The sequence below is a fragment of the Pseudorca crassidens genome, chromosome 2, assembly GCF_039906515.1.
Source record: "Pseudorca crassidens isolate mPseCra1 chromosome 2, mPseCra1.hap1, whole genome shotgun sequence".
NCBI classification, from domain to species: domain Eukaryota; kingdom Metazoa; phylum Chordata; class Mammalia; order Artiodactyla; family Delphinidae; genus Pseudorca; species Pseudorca crassidens.
The window spans coordinates 122,999,067-123,018,548 of record NC_090297.1 but is presented as its reverse complement, the minus strand read 5'-3'; the positions used below and the strand labels follow the sequence as shown (position 1 = coordinate 123,018,548).

The 19,482-nt window shown below is 44.8% G+C and overlaps 1 protein-coding gene across 1 annotated transcript in view; it reads right to left on the bottom strand.

The window, feature by feature from the left end:
- Positions 1 to 14,965: 14,965 nt before the first annotated feature.
- The window catches only part of STYXL2 (serine/threonine/tyrosine interacting like 2), a 34,611-nt gene continuing 30,094 nt past the window's right edge, over positions 14,966 to 19,482 (bottom strand). Inside the window, exon 6 of the mRNA XM_067728525.1 lies at positions 14,966 to 18,314. Coding sequence (XP_067584626.1) covers positions 15,496 to 18,314 — 2,819 coding nt within the window. The 3' untranslated portion in view covers positions 14,966 to 15,495. The remainder of the gene's footprint in view (positions 18,315 to 19,482) is intronic.

The window sequence follows — 19,482 nt, the reverse complement described above, 5'->3', positions numbered from 1 at the left end:
CAAATCTTTAGCTAGACTGAGCAAGACAAAAAAAAAGAAAAAAGACAGAAATTACTAAAGTCAAGAATGAAAAAGGGGACATCATTACCAACCTTCCAAAAATACAGAGGGTTGTGAGGGAATACTATGAAAAACTATATGTATAAATATAAATGGGTATGTATGAACTATTGAATAAGAAAGACTTTTCAAAGCAGAAACTATAAAGAAAAAGACTGAAAAATTTGTATGAAAACATAAAACTTCTATATATCTGGAAAATAGCATTAATAAAACTATAACAAAGGAAATGATTTACAAGACATACGAGTCAAAGTGCATAATAACTGAAGAGTGTATATAAATTAGTCAAAAGATAAACATCCCAAAATAAAAAGATGAGTGATGCAATTTATAAACTATGACAATACCAACAGTTGGTAAAAACATACCGAAAAAAAGTCAAATTCAGCAGTAATAATAAAAATAAAGCAAAACAATGAGATAACATTTTATTATGTGATTTTGGGTAAGTTACTGTTACTTTCTATTCTTTGAAATTTAATTTTTATTTTTTATCAGACTAATGCATGTGTGTTGTTTTACATGTATGTCATTTTTCAAGTTAAACAAAACAATAAAGATAATAACAAAAATCAGCAGCCACCTGCCTCTGCTCTCCTCACTGTGGATTTCTGCCTTCTCTGGGCAACCACCCTCAGCTGTTTCTTCTAGCAAATAGGACATGCGGCCCTGAGGTATGTGATGAGTAAAGGAATAAATAGTCACTGCTTGAGAGGGCTGCCACTGAAGCCGTGTCCTGAATGAAGGTTTCTTTTAAGGCTAGGCAAGGATGGGAGCACCCAGAGAAGAGGGTGGATCTGTAAGGGCGTGTAAGCTGTAAGCTGTTCCTGCAAAAGGAGGGTGTGCAGGTGTAGCCAGGAAGTACAGAGCATCCTGGGGCTAATGCGCAGAGAACCGGTGGCCAGAGTGGCTGACTCGTGAGCATTATCAGATGAAAGAGGGAATCGAAGGTGTTGGGGTTTTAGTTTCCAGTCTTTTTTTTTTTTTTTTTTTTTTTTTTTTTGCGGTACGCGGGCCTCTCACTGTTGTGGTCTCTCCCGTTGCAGAGCACAGGCTCTGGACGCGCAGGCTCAGCGGCCATGGCTCACGGGCCCAGCCCCTCCGCGGCATGTGCGATCTTCCCGGACCGAGGCACGAACCCGCGTCCCTTGCATCGGCAGACGGACTCCCAACCACTGCGCCACCAGGGAAGCCCCTCCAGTCTCTTTGAGAGCAGTGGATAAAGCATAGCCTGGGACTAGAAGGTTGATCTCACTTGGTTGGGCTGATGGAGGACCTAAACATAGCAGACTCACACGAGCTCTTAGTAAGGCATTAGCCCAGCACATGGCAGCAGGAAGCATTTGTTAATGTTAGCTATAATTAGCGTTCAAATTATTTTACTGGCAAAAGTGCGTGTATTTGATAATACCAAGCATAGGTGGGAGTGTGAGAGCTAGGTACTGTTGCTGATACTGAATTAATACAAATTTTCTAGAAGGCAACTTGGCAATATATTACAAAGAGGTTTTGGGTTTTGCTTTTTAGGTATGTATGCATTGAGGTAGTAACTTCATAGGAATTTATTCTAAAGAAACAACTAGATAGATACACAACCAGGTGTGTATAAGGTGATTCATTTCAATGTCGTTTATAATAGGAAAAGCCAGAAAACATAACTAACTAATCAACGATAGAAATTGGTAAAATGAGTCCCAGACCAAAGATAGAAATACTATAAAGTTATTAGAAATGTCTTGTATGGGAAAACTATTAAGTGAAAATTAAGTTTAAAAGTAGTCTGTATAATGTGATCTCAAATATATAAAGTACATATTCATACATGTATAGAAAAATATCAAAAGAGTGATTATCTCCAGGTGGTATGATTTTTTATGTATGTTTTTCTGTATGTTACAGATTTGCTTCACTGAAATTTTCTTTTCTGTTTTTTCCTTTTTTGGTTATGGAGGGAAAAAAACCTCAATAATGTTGAAAAAAGTATAAAGGTCTGTGTCACTCAAGTTTATGCTTCATTATCTACTCTTTTAATTCTTTAATTTATTCTCTAATCGATCAATGAGTATAGTTTTGTCTTTTCCAATCTAGAAACTGTATGTCTTACAGAAAACACTTTTGACATGGAGGAGTTTCCTATTATTCTCAATGTTTCTTTCAGACCAGAGCAATTAACCCCTCTTTAAACAGTGCCTCTACTCTAGTGACAGCAGAAGTCTGCCAAAGTCACTAAACTCACCAATGTCCTATAGCCCCCCATAATTCCATAGTGGAAATACTGATTGTCTGTAATAGATGCAGATCTCTTTTATTGGCACTGTGAAGAGGGTATTTCTGCTTCAGAACGGCATTAACAGGGGCTCCATTTCTCTTCTGTCTTTTTCAGAGTATCTAGAACATAACGTATCAGCAACTTAATTAAGAAAGCTGATAGTGGCATTACTAACAAAGGCCATTCTCACTTTACCAGAATATTCTCAAGCAGTAGGTCTTAATAATGTTTGTGGTGTGAACCAACAAATCTGGGGAAGCACATCGGATACCTACAGCAAACTCAAAGCCAAATGAGAAAATTGTTCCAGAAAATAACAGATGCTCTCAGATCAAATATATCTCCCCAGAGGAAAAAGGAACAAACATAGAAAATAACTCCAGACATGATCAGGACATCCAACTGAGGAAACATCAATATATAGACCATTCAATTAAAAATTATCTGCCCAGGGTTTGTTGTGATATCCGTCTTTGATTTGGAGGTCTGGAAATGATAGATAAAATAAATTAGGAGAATCCGAACAGCCGTTGGGCTTCCAAAATCCTATGCCATACCTGTTAGAGCATTTTGTAATTGGGAAGTCAAGTAAAGTATGGGAGACAGTGTTGGCTTAAGAGTCAAGCAGAAATGTGTTTTAAGGCCAGTTTTGGCAATCTAGATGTGTGAGCTTAGGCAAGTAACTGAATTTCTCTAAATCTACTTCATCTGTAAAATGGGTGTAGATTATCTACCTCATAGGATTGATGTGAATATGAGTAAAACAATTTATAAAAAATGTCTGGTATAGGTCCTGTAGACACTCCACCAATGGTGGCACTGAACATTATTGGTAACATTCTGAAACCAACACACAACACCATATAGAGAAGCAAAACAGACTTTGATAAACAGAAATGATCAAGTGCTTTAAAGAGGCATCCAGTTCTTCACTGGAGAAAATAACAGAACACTTTAGTTTAAGACTAATCATGGGGCTAGCCCACTGAGTGACCATGTGATGTAGCAATATCTAATCAAATGGACATTTACTTGTTTATGGGAATCTTGAGTTAAACTCTTCCATATTAAAGTACACACTCAGAATGTGGCCAAAAGATATCACCACCCCAGAAAAAGTCTTGGGGAAAAAAATGTATTGTCTAGAAATTTTAAAGATACTCTTGAGGAAAACCAGAATTTCATTTAATGAGGAAATTTTAAAAATCACCCCAAGGAAATTGATAATTTTCTAGAAAGTTCCTAGTGGCTAGAGAGTTGGTATGGAAGTGAAAAAATGTGGAAGGTCATATTGCTGACACCTAATGTTAAAAAAAGTCTACGATGTTGTAATAGACACATTTTATTATTACTTTTTATCAAAAATTTGAAATGCCTTCACATCTTGCTTTGGGTCTAGAACAAAAATCTATCAAGGTGCACAGGAGAGAAATCATGGGATCCAGGGTTAGGGTTATAAGATAGGTCCCCTACTCTGTCTTTCCTAGTTGACTGACCTTGAGGGATTTATTTAACTCCTACAGCTGTTTTTCCATCTGTAAAATGGTGATTAAAATGCCTATCTTTGGCTGTTGCTTCATCACTGAGCTTCTGTGGAGTCACACAAGCTGAGATATACTGGCTGTAGTTTACATAAAGTTCTCAGTGAGTCCTGAAAACCTGGATGGAGTCATCTCAAAGGTGAGTTGGGAGATTTTGTGGTAATATGGGAGGAGAGTTTGGGGTACAACCAATACAGCTAAGTCCTTGGGGAAGTCTAGGGGGAAATTTCTGAAAATTGACTTAAAACTTCAGACTTGGGGAAACATAATTTTATTTAACAACAAAAAAGATAAAAGTGTAATGTCTGATGCCATTTTTATTCTAAAATTTTCTTGATCGTTTCTTAACTTCATCATAATGAAATAAACACAGCACGACAGTCATCTTATGTAGATAGATGCACAAGTTAATGAAATGGCATTTTCTGGGCTGAAGGGAAGGATATTTTGAATGTTTCCATGGAATTAAATTGATCTGTTCACATGTTTCCATGGTAAGAACTGCTGGCTTTGCCAGGTATGTTGGACACACTTGGGGGTATTGTGGGAATCTGGTGGCCAACCCAGTCACAGTCATATGGCATTCATCTGGACAGAACTCAGCTTTTTTTGTATAGTTAATTTACAATGTTGTGTTGGTTTCAAGTGTACAGGAAAGTTGGACAGAACTCAGTCTTAAAGCTGAGATTTCGAACCCTCCTACACTATTGGTGGGAATGTAAATTGGTACAGCCACTATGGAGAACAGTATGGAGGTTCCTTAAAAAACTAAAAATAGAACTACCATACGACCCAGCAATCCCACTCCTGGGCATATACCCTGAGAAAACCATAATTCGAAAACATACGTGTACTCCAGTGTTCACTGCAGCCCTAGTTACAATAGCCAGGACATGGAAGCACTCTAAATGTCCATCAACAGAGGAATGGATAAAGAGGACATGGTACATATATACTATGGAATATTACTCAGCCATAAAAAAGAACAAAATAATGCCATTTGCAGCAACATGGATGGGCCTAGAGATTGTCATACTGAATGAAGTAAGTCAGACACAGAAATACAAATATCATATGATATCGCTTATATGTGGAAAAAGGGTACAAATGAACTTATTTACAAAACAGAAGTGGAGTCACAGATGTAGAAAACAAACTATGATTACCAAGGGATGGGGGGGGATAAATTGGGAGATTGGGATTGACATATACACACTACTATATATAAAATAGATAATTAGGACTTCCCTGGTGGTGCAGTGGTTGAGAGTCCGCCTGCCGATGCAGGGGACACAGGTTCGTGCCCCGGTCTGGGAAGATCCCACATGCCGCAGAGCGGCTGGGCCCGTGAGCCATGGCCGCTGAGCCTGCGCGTCCGGAGCCTGTGTTCCGCAACGGGAGAGGCCACAACAGTGAGAGGCCCACGTACCGAAAAAAAAAAAAAAAAAAGATAATTAATAAGAACCTGCTGTATAGCACAGGGAACTCTATTCAATACTCTATGATGGCCTAAATGGGAAAAGAATCCAAAAAAAAAAAAAGAGTGGATATATGTATATGTATAACTGATTCACTTTGCTGTACACCTGAAACTAACACAGCATTGTAAATCAAATATACCCCAATAAAAAAAAGACTGTAGACTCTTAAAAAAAAAAAAAAAGCTGAGATTTCATTGAGGGTCAGGCCTACAAGGCCAGGTTTACAGTGCCTAGTTTATATTGTTTACTGATATGGGGCGGTGAAAATATTTTATAATAGTAAACCCAATTTAAAAAATCATCCAGTTTGCAATCATACTGGAAAAAATATTTTTGTGTCCAGGAAACATTATGACCTAAAATTCCACAATTTTCATCATCAAATAAAAAGCCTTGATCGGCTCGGCTGAACTGCTGAAACACACAGACTTTTAAAAAAAGGAAAATGTTTTTGTAGTGGAGTACCAGTAGGTCGAAAGTGAGCTGTGCTCCATCTTGTAATTCACTGCAGCGTGTGCAGAGATGTGTGTATCTTAAGAGGCGTAAAACAACGGAGAAGAAAGGCAGAAAGGAGGTCCTCTTCTTGATTTGCAAAAGGCCTCATGTTGCCCTTGTTTTTCTACTGACACAATTTATAGGCTCCTGGACCTTTTGATATTCCTCCATCAAAACTTTCTTAGTGTCTGTCTCACTTCAAAGGGACACTAGCTAGTCCATGCCACTGAGTTACCCCTAATTCACAGACATTTTAACTGTAGCTGGTGCTTTAATTCAAAGGAAAGAGTCTAATGCTGGGATTTCAAGCCAAAGTAGCCTCTGGGCTCTAAGTGCCTTTTGTTAAACAATCTGCTAGACTGTATTCAAACTCTTCAGAGAAAGACATCGTGTTTCATGCATCTTTGCATTTCCAGCACCCAGAACAATTCTTGTCCCCTAGTAAGAACTCCATATATGCTCGTTGAATGAAAGAAGGAATGAATGAATGAAACCAACAAGGGAGATCTTTTATAGCAGGTCCCAATTATTGTTGATTAATAAATATAATGTTTGTCTACTGAATAGGTCTAGTATTAAACCTCTTTGGCTGAATTTTGGTCATATTGTTGATCCCAAGTTTGGGTGCCTCACGCACAGTGAGGCCAAACAAACTGAAACATCGGAGTTTGGAGCAGAGAAAGATTTATTGCAAGGGTCAAGCAAGAAGAATGGGCAGCCCCTGCTCAAAAAGCCCAAAATTCCTGATGGTTTTCAGGGAAGAGTTTTTATAGGCAACATTTGGGGGAGAAAGACTGCAGGGTGTGTGACCTTCCTCTGATTGGTTGGTGGTGAGGTAACAGGGTCAAATCTTCAGCCATCTGACCCCAACCAATCTGGGGGTCCAAGTACTTGTGCTCAGCCTGAAGTTACCATCCTCCACCTGGGTGGGTAGCCTTAGTTCCAGTAGAAGAACTCAGAGATATATTGTTACATATACCCCTTCAAGAGGAACCAGGACCCTGCTCTGTGCTGCACTGTTGTTTCCTGAATGCTCCTTTGTTTCTGCATTCCCTCCCTTTCCTAATTAGTAACTGTCTGAATCTGCCCTTTGGAATTCAGAGAAGGTCTAGGAGGCTGAAGACTTTTTCCTACAAACAAGAAACCGGGGACACGGAAAGGCTTTGTATCCTCAGGGTCCTGCTCAGTTTCAATCCTCCCTTTTCTGGTAATCTTCAGTCTGGAGGGGAACAGGTGTTGGAATCATAAACTCAGCCGAGGAACGTGGTTTTAGGGGAACTCAGTTTCAATAATTGAAATCCTTATTCATCTTGACTCCACTGCTATCAAAGAGGGAGCATGTTTCTTCTGTTTGAGGGACCGTGAGGATGAGTGATTTGCCTAATATCTCTGTCTCTGTTTCTCTGCCTCTGTCTCTCTTTCCCTCTGTCTCTGCCTCCCTCTCACACACACACACTCCAGCTCTCTGTCATCTCCCCCAGCAGCCTTTGTAATAAATCAAGAGCTCCACAACTGCCTGTGCTGTGCAGCTTTAAAAAGAGAAAGCTGTCTGAAAGACGCACAGATATTGTGACTCCCTGGAATGAAAGCTTCTCTCCCAGGAGTCGGAAGAGAGTGCGTGTGGAAATCTCAGCCTCTTTGAACATCCCATCCTTTAAGTAAAGCTCCTATTTAAGAGTGGTCCCTGGGGGTTCTGGGCTTGTCATCTTCCTGGCACTCTTTCGCACTGGACTGATTATTAGTGAGACAGCTAACACGCAGGATGGAGGAAGGCCAGCCCGAGCATGGGCTTTGTTCAGGGACTGCATCTTCTGGATGGCCAATCTGTCAGCAGCCTGCAGTCAGATTTCTCTGCAATTGCGGGTTTAATCCCTCCCTGGGCATAGATCTTTTTAAAAGCAAAATGGTGTGGTAGAAAAAAGTAGCTTTAAGATCAGACATATCTAGGTTCAAATCCCTGCTTCCCTACTTACATTGTGATTCTGAGCACATCACTTAATCCCTCTCAGTCTGACTTTTCCTATCTGTAAAATGGGGATATTAACACTGGCTTTGCAGAATTGTTACATCTGCCAGCAGGCTAAATGGAATGTGGCTGAGAGGTGGTCAGCAGGCTTTCCAAATGGGATTCCGTAAGGAAGAGCAACAGAACTCTGGGGCCTCTCTTGGTCTGTGCTCTCCGGGACCACTGGAGTGGGAGCAGGAAGCCATTGCGTTGCTTCCTGTTGGAGCGCTTGTTTGCACGGTCTTCTAGTTTGAGATATGCTAATAAGGCAATGATCCATTTAAGCCACAGGGTCTCAACGTCCAGCAAATGGCAGTGAGTCATGCCTGCTGTCTGCCCTTTTGCCTGTTACAGGGGCCTTCCTTGTTCTGTGTTCCTTTGAGGAATGCCTGCTTCTCTCCAAACAGCTCTTAGCAGCCCCATGTGAACGGGGACAGAGCAGGCTGGTGGCAGCTGGCACAGAGCGGAGGCCAGGAGCGGTTATTACTCTGATGGCTTTCGTTTCCCCTCCCAGCCCCTCCTCCCCAGTAGTCCCTGCTCTGCCTTGGAAAGCATGGACATTTGTCAAAACTGGGCTCTGCTGAAGCACCTGCAGAGTTACTGCGGCTTGGAGAGAAATGCTTCCAGCAACTCCGGTCCAGCAGTCAATGTTGGTGAAGAGGGGTTGCTCTCCCAAGCAGCTGGCTGAACTGCTGTGCCTCCCACAGACACCTGGAATTCCCTCCAACCCTCAGTATCCTGTGACATTCTCTCTCCCATCACCCGCTAAGCATCTTGCCCACTTATTAGAGGGGAAACAAAGAGGAAAGAAAAAGGAAAAGTATCAGTAAACAGAAACAAACTGACTCTCTGGGTCCCAAAAATGATCCATGCTGAATCATTAATTCACTAGCTAATCACTAATTCCATGCTTTTGAAACAAAATTGATTTCAAGACTAACAATCCAGTAGAAGATGTAAAAGATGTTTATTGAGCAATTATTATGCACTAGGCACTGTCCTGAGTACTTTGCAGATGTCACCCACCCTTCAAGGTGTGTGGGCTCTGAAATCAGACTGTCTTAATTTGAATTTTGTCTTTGGCATAGAGTAACCATGTGGCCTTGGCTAATTTATTATTTCACCTCTCTAAGCCTCAGTGTCCCTAACAGTTTCTTTGAAACATCAGAGAGATGTTTCCCTAATCACCCCATCTGAAGTAACACCCCGCTCCCCACCTCCATCTTTCAGAGCACTATTGTTTTTAGCCACAATAAATGTTTGTTGAGAGTCCCCTTTCTCCTAGGCTTGGCTTCTAGTGCTGGGGATACAACAGGGAACAACTACCCCATGGAGCTTACACTCTAGTAGGGGGAGACTGACATATAAGCAAAATAAATATGTAAGTAATATTCTAAATATTCTAAATTCCTTTTTTTACCATCTATCTCCCGCAATAAAATTATTAGCTTCTTGAGGGCAAATTCTCATCTGTCTTGACTTCTGCTGAATTCCCAGTGGCTAGCATAGTGTTTAGCACATCATATGTTTAAAATAATGAAGTAAATAAGGTTAAAAATTTGAAGAAAATAAAGTAGATAATCTATGTCTGAAGCTCTTAGCATAGCGCCTGGAATATGGTAAAAATTTAATAAGTTGGTTATTTTTCAATTAGATTCCAAAGCTGTGTTCTTAAGCATTTTACCACATTGTGTCTGTTATAATAATAACTATAACAATAATGTGTTATTGTAGACTTACATATATCAAATTACAATTTACTTATTAAATTCTACTGGATGCCGTGAACTGCCTAGGCATATTAAAATAATATGTAATTATAACTCCACAATAATCCTAAAAGGTAGACTTTTTTTTTTTTTTTTTTTTGGTGCGGTACACGGGCCTCTCACTGACGCAGCCTCTCCCGTTGCAGAGCACAGGCTCCGGACGCGCAGGCTCAGCGGCCATGGCTCATGGGCCCAGCCACTCCGCGGCATGTAGGATCTTCCCGGACCGGGGCACGAGCCCGTGTCCCCTGCATCGGCAGGCGGACTCTCAACCACTGCGCCACCAGGGGAAGCCCTGACATTCTTAACCTTATGTACCAAATTCCTATAATAAAAGGCAGACTGTGGTAAGTGCCAAAGACAGTTGCAAACAAAATGCTGTGTGATTACAGAGGAGGAAGAAACTCATGCGTCCAGGGTGGCTAAAAGAGGTTTGATAGAGGAGAACCTCGGAGGGCGGGTTGTCTAAGCATGGAGAGGGCAGTGGGGGAGTCCGAGGCAGAGGGGAAAGCCTGAGAAAGGGCACAGAGGAATGTACGAAATGGAGTGCTCTTCCCACAGAGGTGGAAGGTGTGGTACATGAAGGGAATGATGGATAGGGCTGGAAGTGGAGGGGAAGGCGGCCCTTGAATACCAAGGGAAGAAATTTTAGCTTCATTTCATAGGCAATAGGGAGCCATTAAAATTTTTAAGCAGAAGAATATAAAGAACCAGAACTGTGAACCTGAAGATTAATTGGGTTCTAGACTAGATGGAGAGGAAATGAGGCTGCAATTGCCAGGTGCTGAATAAGAGTCCCGGTTTGGAAAGGTGGTGGTGATAACGGAATGAAGAAAGCAAATGCAAAAAGCAGAATCACCTGGCTCAGGTGAGGGACGAGGGAAAGGAGGTGTCAAAGCTGGCTGTGAGCTTTCAAGATTCAGTGGTTGGTGTTCTTCCGATATACCTGGCAGGCTACTAAGCTTGGACCCAGGTACCTTGATAGTTGTCTAACCTGGGCAATTTTTCAAAAATCCTTTCTCATGAGGGACTTAGGACCCTCTCTTACTTGAGATTGTCTCTATCTTCCATTACTTCAGGTAGCATGCTCTCAATAGCATAGTGCCCTGGGGCAGTGTTGGTACAAGACTGACATTCAAGAAATGTTTATCAAACTGAGCTAAATTGAATTGAATTATTGGTTGTGGCCACTTGTCAGAGTTGCCACCAAAGCTGAATCCAGCTTCTGCCTCCAGGAACTTAGAGACACGTGGAGCTGAACCAAGTGGATCTGCCACCCGCTTTGAGACGCCACATCCACCCAGGATCCAGGTGACTGAATGGCTGGCGGTGGGGAGGCTCAGCTGCTGCAGCAGCTGATCTGCGTGCACAGATGCTCACAGATGCTAGCTGGGGCCACGATGTCCAAAAATGACAGTGGTGGCGTTTGGAAGCTATAAAAATAAAACTGATTACCTTCACATGCACATGGATGTATTTATACTAATTTGGCAGGTGTTTGGGCGGGATGGTGTTACTTAAAATACAGATTTTACATGAAATTTCCTCGTGAGTGTGTGTGTGGCGGGGATGGGGAGTTGATTTCTGGTTGGCACCTGAAAGAGATGGCAGGCATCCTGCATAGCGGCAGGAGCTGACGCAGAAAATAGTGCTTTAAAACATGCGCCCTGAACCAAAGCTCATAGGAGTAGATGATCCTAAGAGTAGGTAGAAATGTGCATTCAAGATTCTTCTCACAAAGGCAACCCTGTTTGGCGTGTTTTAGGCAGGTTGTGGCAAGAAGTTATTTCACTGTCATGGGTTAATAACACCAGGGATAAAGGGTTCAGGGAGTCCAGAGAAATTCATATGCCCTCTTCTGGTAATATTCCAATCACTAAAAGCAGAGTCTTTGTAACCCAGTGTCAACAATATACCACAGGATAACTGGTGCCCTGGCTTGAAATTTTGCCCCTGTTATTGCGTATCTTCTGTCTGCCATGCCAGATGCATGGTCCATCCTTCCCCACCCTCCTCTGTGACCTACATGGACTGCAGGCACCAGCTCCCTTCCCTCTGGGTTGTTTTTGGGGACGGCCGGGTGGCGGCAGGAAGCTGGAGGCTGAAGTTCTCTGGCTCCTTTCCTATGGGGTCCTGTCAGCCTGGCTCCCTAGACCAAAGGTCTCAGCTTTTGTGAGACTGACCCCTCTGCACAGGCCCCTCTGTCTCTAGGGGTCTAGTAACAGCTCTTGCCTCTTTAGGCCCAGGGATCTAACCCCTAACCCTGGGGTACACACTATACCTCTCCATCCTGCCCACACCTCTGTAAATGGCTCCTTTACGAGATTCCTTTCTGAATTACCTAATCTGGGTGTGTCTCCTGCTTCCTGCGGGGGTGCTTTGGATCCACCTTATTTTTTTTTCACAGACTCCATGACTTCATTTCCCCTCTAGGGCCTCACCTTGGAGGTTAAAAAAAAATGTGTTCTCTCTCTCTTACTACCAACCTCCGCATCCTGTGCAGGATTTCCACTCTTGTGGGGCCCCTTTCTGTACACTATTCTGCCCCTATCATGGAAGTCTCTTAGTGAGCTTTTCATATAACTCAGAGGTAGATGAAGGCCATTGATTCAGATCTGTCTCCTCCTTTTCTTTCCTGTAAAACAAAATCACTGACTCTATTAGTTGGTTTTGCATAGCTAAAACCACATTCCAGTTGTTAATTAATTCTTAAGAGTGGATCTTGTGTTCAGTGCACATTGTTCCCAGTCATTTAAAACATCATTGGAAAGGCTCTACTGAGATGGCCTTTCCATTTAAATGTATTAACCTCTGTCCTGGTAATTCTCTCTTTGCCCCTCCCAATCCACTTTTTGTTCTCCAGACTACTGGGCTCTCCCACCCGCTGGATTCCAGTTAGGTTTGGCCAATGAAAGTTACTAGCGTGAGATCAATATTTAGGAGGAGAGAGAGGTCGTGGTATTCATTCTCCTCACTCCCCTGCCAGGTTGCCAGGTGGCCCTCCTCCCACGGTTATGGCTCTTGCTAGGTTCTGCAAACAGCTCCGTCACTTTGCCCCCTCAGTCCTAGAGTGGTATCAATATCTCACTATTCTAGTACCTGGGTGCTTTGCTATTCCTTTTTGATCCCTTAACCCTGCCCATGCCTCTGTAAATAGTTCCTCCATTGAACTCTTGTCAGTTACCACTTTGGGTAGCATCTACTGAGATCTTTACTGACACAATGCCTACCTTTTAATGTCATTCAGAGACTAGAAGGCTGAAGTGCAACCTATCATCCTAGGTTAGGTCTAATTCAGAAGTCATAGTTGGGATCTTAATACTTCAAATCCCAGCTATTCCTTCAAGCTCATTATAACTCATATAAAATTTCCACTGATGTGGTTTACCAAGATATAGTCTGGACTCCAGGAATACGCTGAATTCAGAATTCTGAACTCTCAGGCAGACACCTCCCTGAGCACAGGATCCCGAAGGAGCTATCCTTGGAGACACAGTAAGCAAAAGCCTTTCTCTAGGTCTTGACCCTGACCCCTCTTGGGTTTCCTTCTTTGAGCTAGTCCACATATGGACCATGTGGACCAAGTGTTGCCCTTCTAGCCTATGAACTCAAGTAAAAGCAGACTAGGTGGTCTCCTTGGTCTGTTTCCACCAGGCTCAAATTCAGCTCTGGAGAACAACAGGGTGACTCTTCAAACCAAGATGCTTCACATGTTTGTTCAACTTCCATTCAGTGGGCTATTAGTTAGGATTGACTAGGAATTTTTTTTAAATTTCTTGACATGATTCAGATTAATTTATTTATTTTCCAGTTAGGTTAGAAAAAAAGACATATGTAGAGAGCTGTGTTAATTGGATCCTTATGTATGGGCACTGGGGGCAGCTGCTTAGCTGGCCTGTCAGTTAATTTGGTCCCTGAACTTGGCTCTCTAAATATTGATGGTCAAATTGCAAGATAATTCAAGGTAAGAAAATCAGGAAAAGAAAAAGAGAGCTGTTGTCCCAGGGATATTCTCAATCCTCTCTCCAGAAGATCAACCTTCTAGAATAGATGCTCAAGTGATTGTCTGTGCCTGTATCAGAAACTTCCCTGTAGGGATGAAATGAGAGAGGAAGACTTGAGCTCACCCAGAAGATAAAACAGGCCACAACCAGCCTTTTTGCAGTGGGCCTATGAGGATAGCGCCATCTTGAATGATGAGAATGACTTGTTGAGCATGGAAACTAGGGACTAAGGCTGACTAAAGTAAAATGAGCAAAGGAAGAAGCAAAGGGGCAAATGGGACAAAGGCTGAGCAGTGTTTTTTTTAAGGCCTCAGCCTTAAAGGCCTTAAACACTTAAAGCAGTGTTTTTTTTAAAGGCCTCAGCCAGTGCAGGGGAGATGAGTTCCATCAACAACTGAACTTCAGGCTGAAGTGTTAGAGGGAAGGTGAGCAAATTAATTCAGTTACTTGGACAGCAGCTAATGTTCAGGTCTGGGTTTGAGCTCAAGTCTGCTCCTTTTGTCTTGGTATCTTTGTGCTCATTGCAATGTGTATGTTAACTAATCCACATAGAAACGATGCATCATCTCCATGTCCCATGAAACTAAGGTTTTAGTGATCACATACAATTCATCCCATTGGTGGATTCCTCCTTATCTCCTGCCCTTCCAACTTTGTCTCATGAATTAGATTTTTTGACTGATCAAGACGTCTTGGACCCCTGCATGGCATGTGCCTGTTTTCGAATCCTGCAAGATGCTGCAGCTTGAAAGGAACTATAGAAATGAGTCCATCAGTGTTTGAGGTAGGTGCCCAAAATATGCCTCTTGCTTCGGCAATTCAACCTGTGTTTGGAGGGGTGGAAACCCTTGAGAACAAAAGGTAAGGAAATCTCACCAACTTAGCCCATCCAGAGTGCAGGGAAGGGTCAAGTTGACTGCCCACTGCATTGTCCAATGATCCTCCAGGGAATGAAGAGCAAGGATGACCACAAGATTTCATAAAGATACATCTCCATCTCCCTGTACTGGGCTTCTTTTCTTGTCTCCCTCATGGTTTGCTTTTTTTTCCTGCCATTCCAGAGGGACTCTCTACCTTTAGCTTGCCACTCTCACCTGTTCTCTCTTTCTCGAGTTCCCTCTGTTACTCTCAAGGGTCCCCCTAGTGTCTTCCCACTGCACTGTATCCTAAACTAAATACTTGGTTATTATTTTTCATAATAAGGTGATAACGGTATTTTCTGGAGACACAGCTTTTGCAGCACAAGGTGAGGCTGGCTCATGGTAACACATCTGTCTCTTAAATTGGGTTTCTGCTAATATCCAAAGAGCTAAAAGTGACCAGAATGAAGAAGAAATATTTGACAACATATCAATTTAATGGAGATACAAAACATTCAAAAGAAACAACCGGAACTCAGCATTGCTGGGAGAGGTGAGACGTGCCACAGGATAGGTTTCCTGGGCCTCATAATAGAACCTCTACATATAGAACCATGTCACGTATTCACAGCCTCCCTGGATGTAAGCTGGAGTCTCCAACAAACTACAGTGCCTTTGCAAGCTCATCTTTCTAGTCTGTGATGAACAAAATCAAATATATAAGTAAAGCACCAAAGCTTAGAGGACACTGGGCAACAGAAATGGTGTCAGCTTGTCCCTCATTTGGACCTTACATTTATGTCTCTTCTCCTCCTTCTCTGCTTCCTCCCTACACCACATCCAGTGCCCTTCTGCCTGGTACCTCTCATTTCACTTCTGCCCCTCCATATGATCCTCTCCACAACCTTGTCCCTTGATGGGCTGTGGCAATGTATGCCCTGAGCCCTGTGCTAAGCCGTATGGCCTCTCCCTGTGTTCTCAGTCTCTCCCAGATCCACTTTGCCCAGCTTAATCCTCCCTCCTTCTCTGCAGCTTAGTCCTGGTTTCTTCTTGCCGGCGTCTCCAGGCAGCAATGATGGCTTCATCGTCCATTTCTTCCTCCTCCTCCCTGTCAGTGCTTCTCCGATACTGGAACCGCCGCCCTGAAGCAAACCTCCCTTCCTCTCTCTTTTCCGTCCTCTCCTTCTCTCCCTCCTCTTCAGACCTCATGAAGCTCTGGGTGAATTTCCTCTTGGCTCCAAATTCAGAAAAATCTGACTTGGATGACTCTTCCACATCTTCCCAGTCCCTGGGTCTGGCCCAATTCGGACGCCGTGGTTCTGGGGACTCATCCCCTTCAGAGGGCTCAGGGGTCCGGCGGAAAAAGTAGGGCTCTGGGCTTTCCTCTCGGGAGCTTGAGGTCTCACTGAACATGGACCTGGAGAACGTGTGCATCTCTCTGCCCTCCCTGGTGGAGGAAGCAGAGAACCGTGAAGTGCTTCTTACGGAGTTGCCATTGGCCTCATGGTAGGAGGAGGTGTCTTGCTCCTCTGACCGGGATTTGGAGAACTTGTAACTGGAGGACTTAGACTCCGTCTCCCGGAGCAGGGAAGATCTGGTGCACTTCCCCCTGGAGGTTCCAGACCAATCACTTTGGGGAGGAGACTTTTCCTCTGTCCTGAGGCCACTGAGCCACTTATTAATACTGCTCTCCATCTCTTTTCCAGCTCTGCTGCCACTTCCATAACTATCAGAGACAGCCAGGGAGGAGGAGGTGTCTGTTTCGGGTTTCTGGGAATCACTGCGGGAAGAATACCGGAAGCTCCCTATGGCACTGTCAGTGTCCTCATCCCTATCACCCACGTCATCATCCTCATCTTCCTTGACCTTCTTCTTCTTGAAAAGAGAGCTGCGTTTGTTGTCAGAGGCCAGCTTCTCCATTTTGTACTCAGACATCTTCTCCCTCAGCTCTGTTTGCATCTCCTTCTCCTTCCGGCCAAGCTCCTTTAGGTCAACACTGTCAGCAAAGAGGCTACAGATGGGCTTGCTGGTCCCCCTCACTTTGCTCCCAGTACCTTCAGCTCTTGAGCTCCGTGTGATGTGGGTGGACAGCATGGACTGCGTGTCGGAGCTGGGTCTTGCCTGGCTTTGAGGGAGCAGGCAGCCGCCCAGGGAGGAGTTGCTCTGGCCACTAAGCATGGAGACTTGGTCATCCCCCAGGCAGCTGGCTGCTGGTGCCACCTTCATGCTTGCAACAGATGGTGAGCGGGACAACAGCAGCCCTTCATTTTGCTTCTGGGTGAGAGTTTCGCTGACTACGTTGACAATCCAGTTCTGAATGCTGGCAATGGAAATGGTGTCTCCGGGCCCCACTGGCAGGTTAGGTAGAGGTGTGGTGGGGGCGGAGGCCGAGCATCCCCCTGCATTGCTTAGGGCCTGACAGGGATGGGAGCTGTGGCTTTGGGCACTGAGCACCGACCCTGTGTCCCCACCAGCACTGACTGAGGGGGCTGCGGACCAGAATGCAGACAGGGGGATGCTTCCGCTGGCAGCCGAGCTATCTGCCTCCCAGCTTCCCATGGACTGGCTCTCCTCCAGTGTCTGCCTGCTCCTCTCCAGCAGCTCCAGCCTCCGTTGCCTCTTCTTGGCCAAGGCCGAGTCTTCTCCCTTGCTGAGCTCCAGCACCTCCTCCTTGTTCTCACTGCCCACCTTCTGGTGCTTCAGCTTCCAGGCCTGGTAGGCGGATAGGTTGACGTCAGAGAGGTTCTTCTTCTCCCCCTCGGCCTCCTCTGCACGTTGCTCACTGCTGCCGTCTCCTGCCTCCGAGTCTTTCTTGTGAAATCCAAATTGGATTCTCTTGATCTTCCACCTTTCCAGGGCAGTGAGCTTGTCCTTGTTCCTGTGGCAGAAGTTATAGAAGGAGCTGGCCTCAGAGGACACACTCTCCTCGTCATCCTCCCGTGCCCCGCTCCCCACCTCCGGGCTGGCGTCTCCTTCCTCTCTCTTGCTCCTGGAGTGGTACCTCCGCGAAGCCTCCTTCTCAATCTCCAGTAGCCTCTGGTTCCACGTGTCCCAGGTGCTCTCCGTGGACACCGAGTCAGAGCGGCGTCTCCCGCCTCGGTTCAGGCTCATCTCCAGCTGCTGCTTCAGGACCCGGATGTCGTGGCTGCTCACACTGTCGGAGGTGCTGCTCTCATTCGTCGCGTGCCTCCGTCTTCTGCTCACAAAGGAGCCGTCGTCACCCTCCTCCTCCTCTTCCTCCTCCCTACTCCACTTCCGGTGCCCCTCTGCCTGGTACCTCTCATTTCGGCTCTGCCACTCCCTGACGATTCTCTCCACATCCTCATTCTCGGGCTCCTGCTCACTCTGGCCGGAGGAGGCTGAGCGCCTGTCGTCCCCGCCCTGGGGGACCTTGCCTGTGGGGAGACCCTGCCCCTTCTTCCACGCCTCGTAGAGTTTCTCCTCCTCTTCTTCATCGATGAGGGTGAGGGGCTTGGAGGCTCGGCTGGCCTCCCCCAAGGAGGAGCTACTCAGGTGACTGGTGGCGTCATCCTCCTCTTCCACGGTGAGGGCGTGCACTCTGGCCCCAACCGTGCTCCCTGCGTCCTCGCCCTCCTCCGCCTCCTCTTCTCCACCCTCCCTGCCGAAGTCCTCTTCTCTCTCCTCCATCAGCTTCTCGTTGAGCTCCCGGAGCTGCTTCAGGAAGCCGTCGTTGGGGTAGATGGCCCGCTTCTTGCGCACGGTCATCAAGGCCTCCAGGATGGTCATATTGTGGAAGATCATCAGGTAGGCGACCACCAGCACTGCTGAGCGGCTGATGCCCATTTCACTGCTGACCAGGACTTTCCCTGAGAAGAAAACACAAGAGATAGTGATGTAACGGCACTTGTATTTTTTTTAAGAGCTGTTTTGATGTGCTGGATTTAATATGTTTCCTTGGCATCTCATCTTCATCCATGCTTAAGTCCCATGAGGCACAGGAATCATTGTCCCCATATTACAGATGTCACACAGAGCACTGACACTGCCCTGTGCTTGAGGAAACATTTTCCGCATTTTCTGAACACAGCAGGGAGTGGGGAGTGGGTGGGGAAAAAAGGAACTAACCACTGTCCCCATTCTTGAAACACTGGAGTGCACTTTCTCTCCACCAGACTGAGCATCAGAAGGAGGAAAAATAAAAGAATAGAGAAGAAAAGGAATGAGCCTAGGATGAATGAATCATAGAGAAGTAGAATCTCAGTGCTGGAAAGGACCACAAGTCCCTTGAGAATTCCTTTGACAACTTCCTTGATGCTGGATAACCCATCATCCAGACTCTGCCAGATGCTTCCAGGGACAGAGAGCTCAGTATCTTAGACAGATAGACAGACAGACAGACACACACACACCCCTCTCATTCCATATTTATGTCATTCTAATTTTTTGAAAATTCTTTCACATGTTAGGGCAAAGGATAACTTTCTGTAACAGGCACCCAGTGTTCCTGCTTTGACATACAAAGGTAAATAATAAATATATCTGTATGAATCAGATCTTTAATACAAAAATCTTTTTTTTTTTTTTCGCGGTACGCGGGCCTCTCACTGCTGTGGCCTCTCCCGTTGTGGAGCACAGGCTCCGGACGCGCAGGCTCAGCGGCCATGGCTCACGGGCCCAGCCGCTCCGCGGCATGTGGGATCTTCCCGGATCGGGGCACAAACCCGTGTCCCCTGCATCGGCAGGCGGACTCTCAACCGCTGCGCCACCAGGGAATCTCAATACAAAAATCTTTAAGAAAATCACGATCATATTCTTCACTAGAGTTTTTTTTTTTTTCTTTTTCTTTTTTCTTTTCCTCGCTATTCTAGGTCTTTCAATCATTAGTCAAACATTTTTTCATGTTCCATTACTATACTTGCCACTCTCTTTAGGTCAAACTTGAATTTAACAGTTTTATTCCTAAGGAAGTTGTGTCAGTACGGAGCAAGATATTTCAGGTTTGGACTGACCCATACAGAGTAGAGTGGGCCCCTC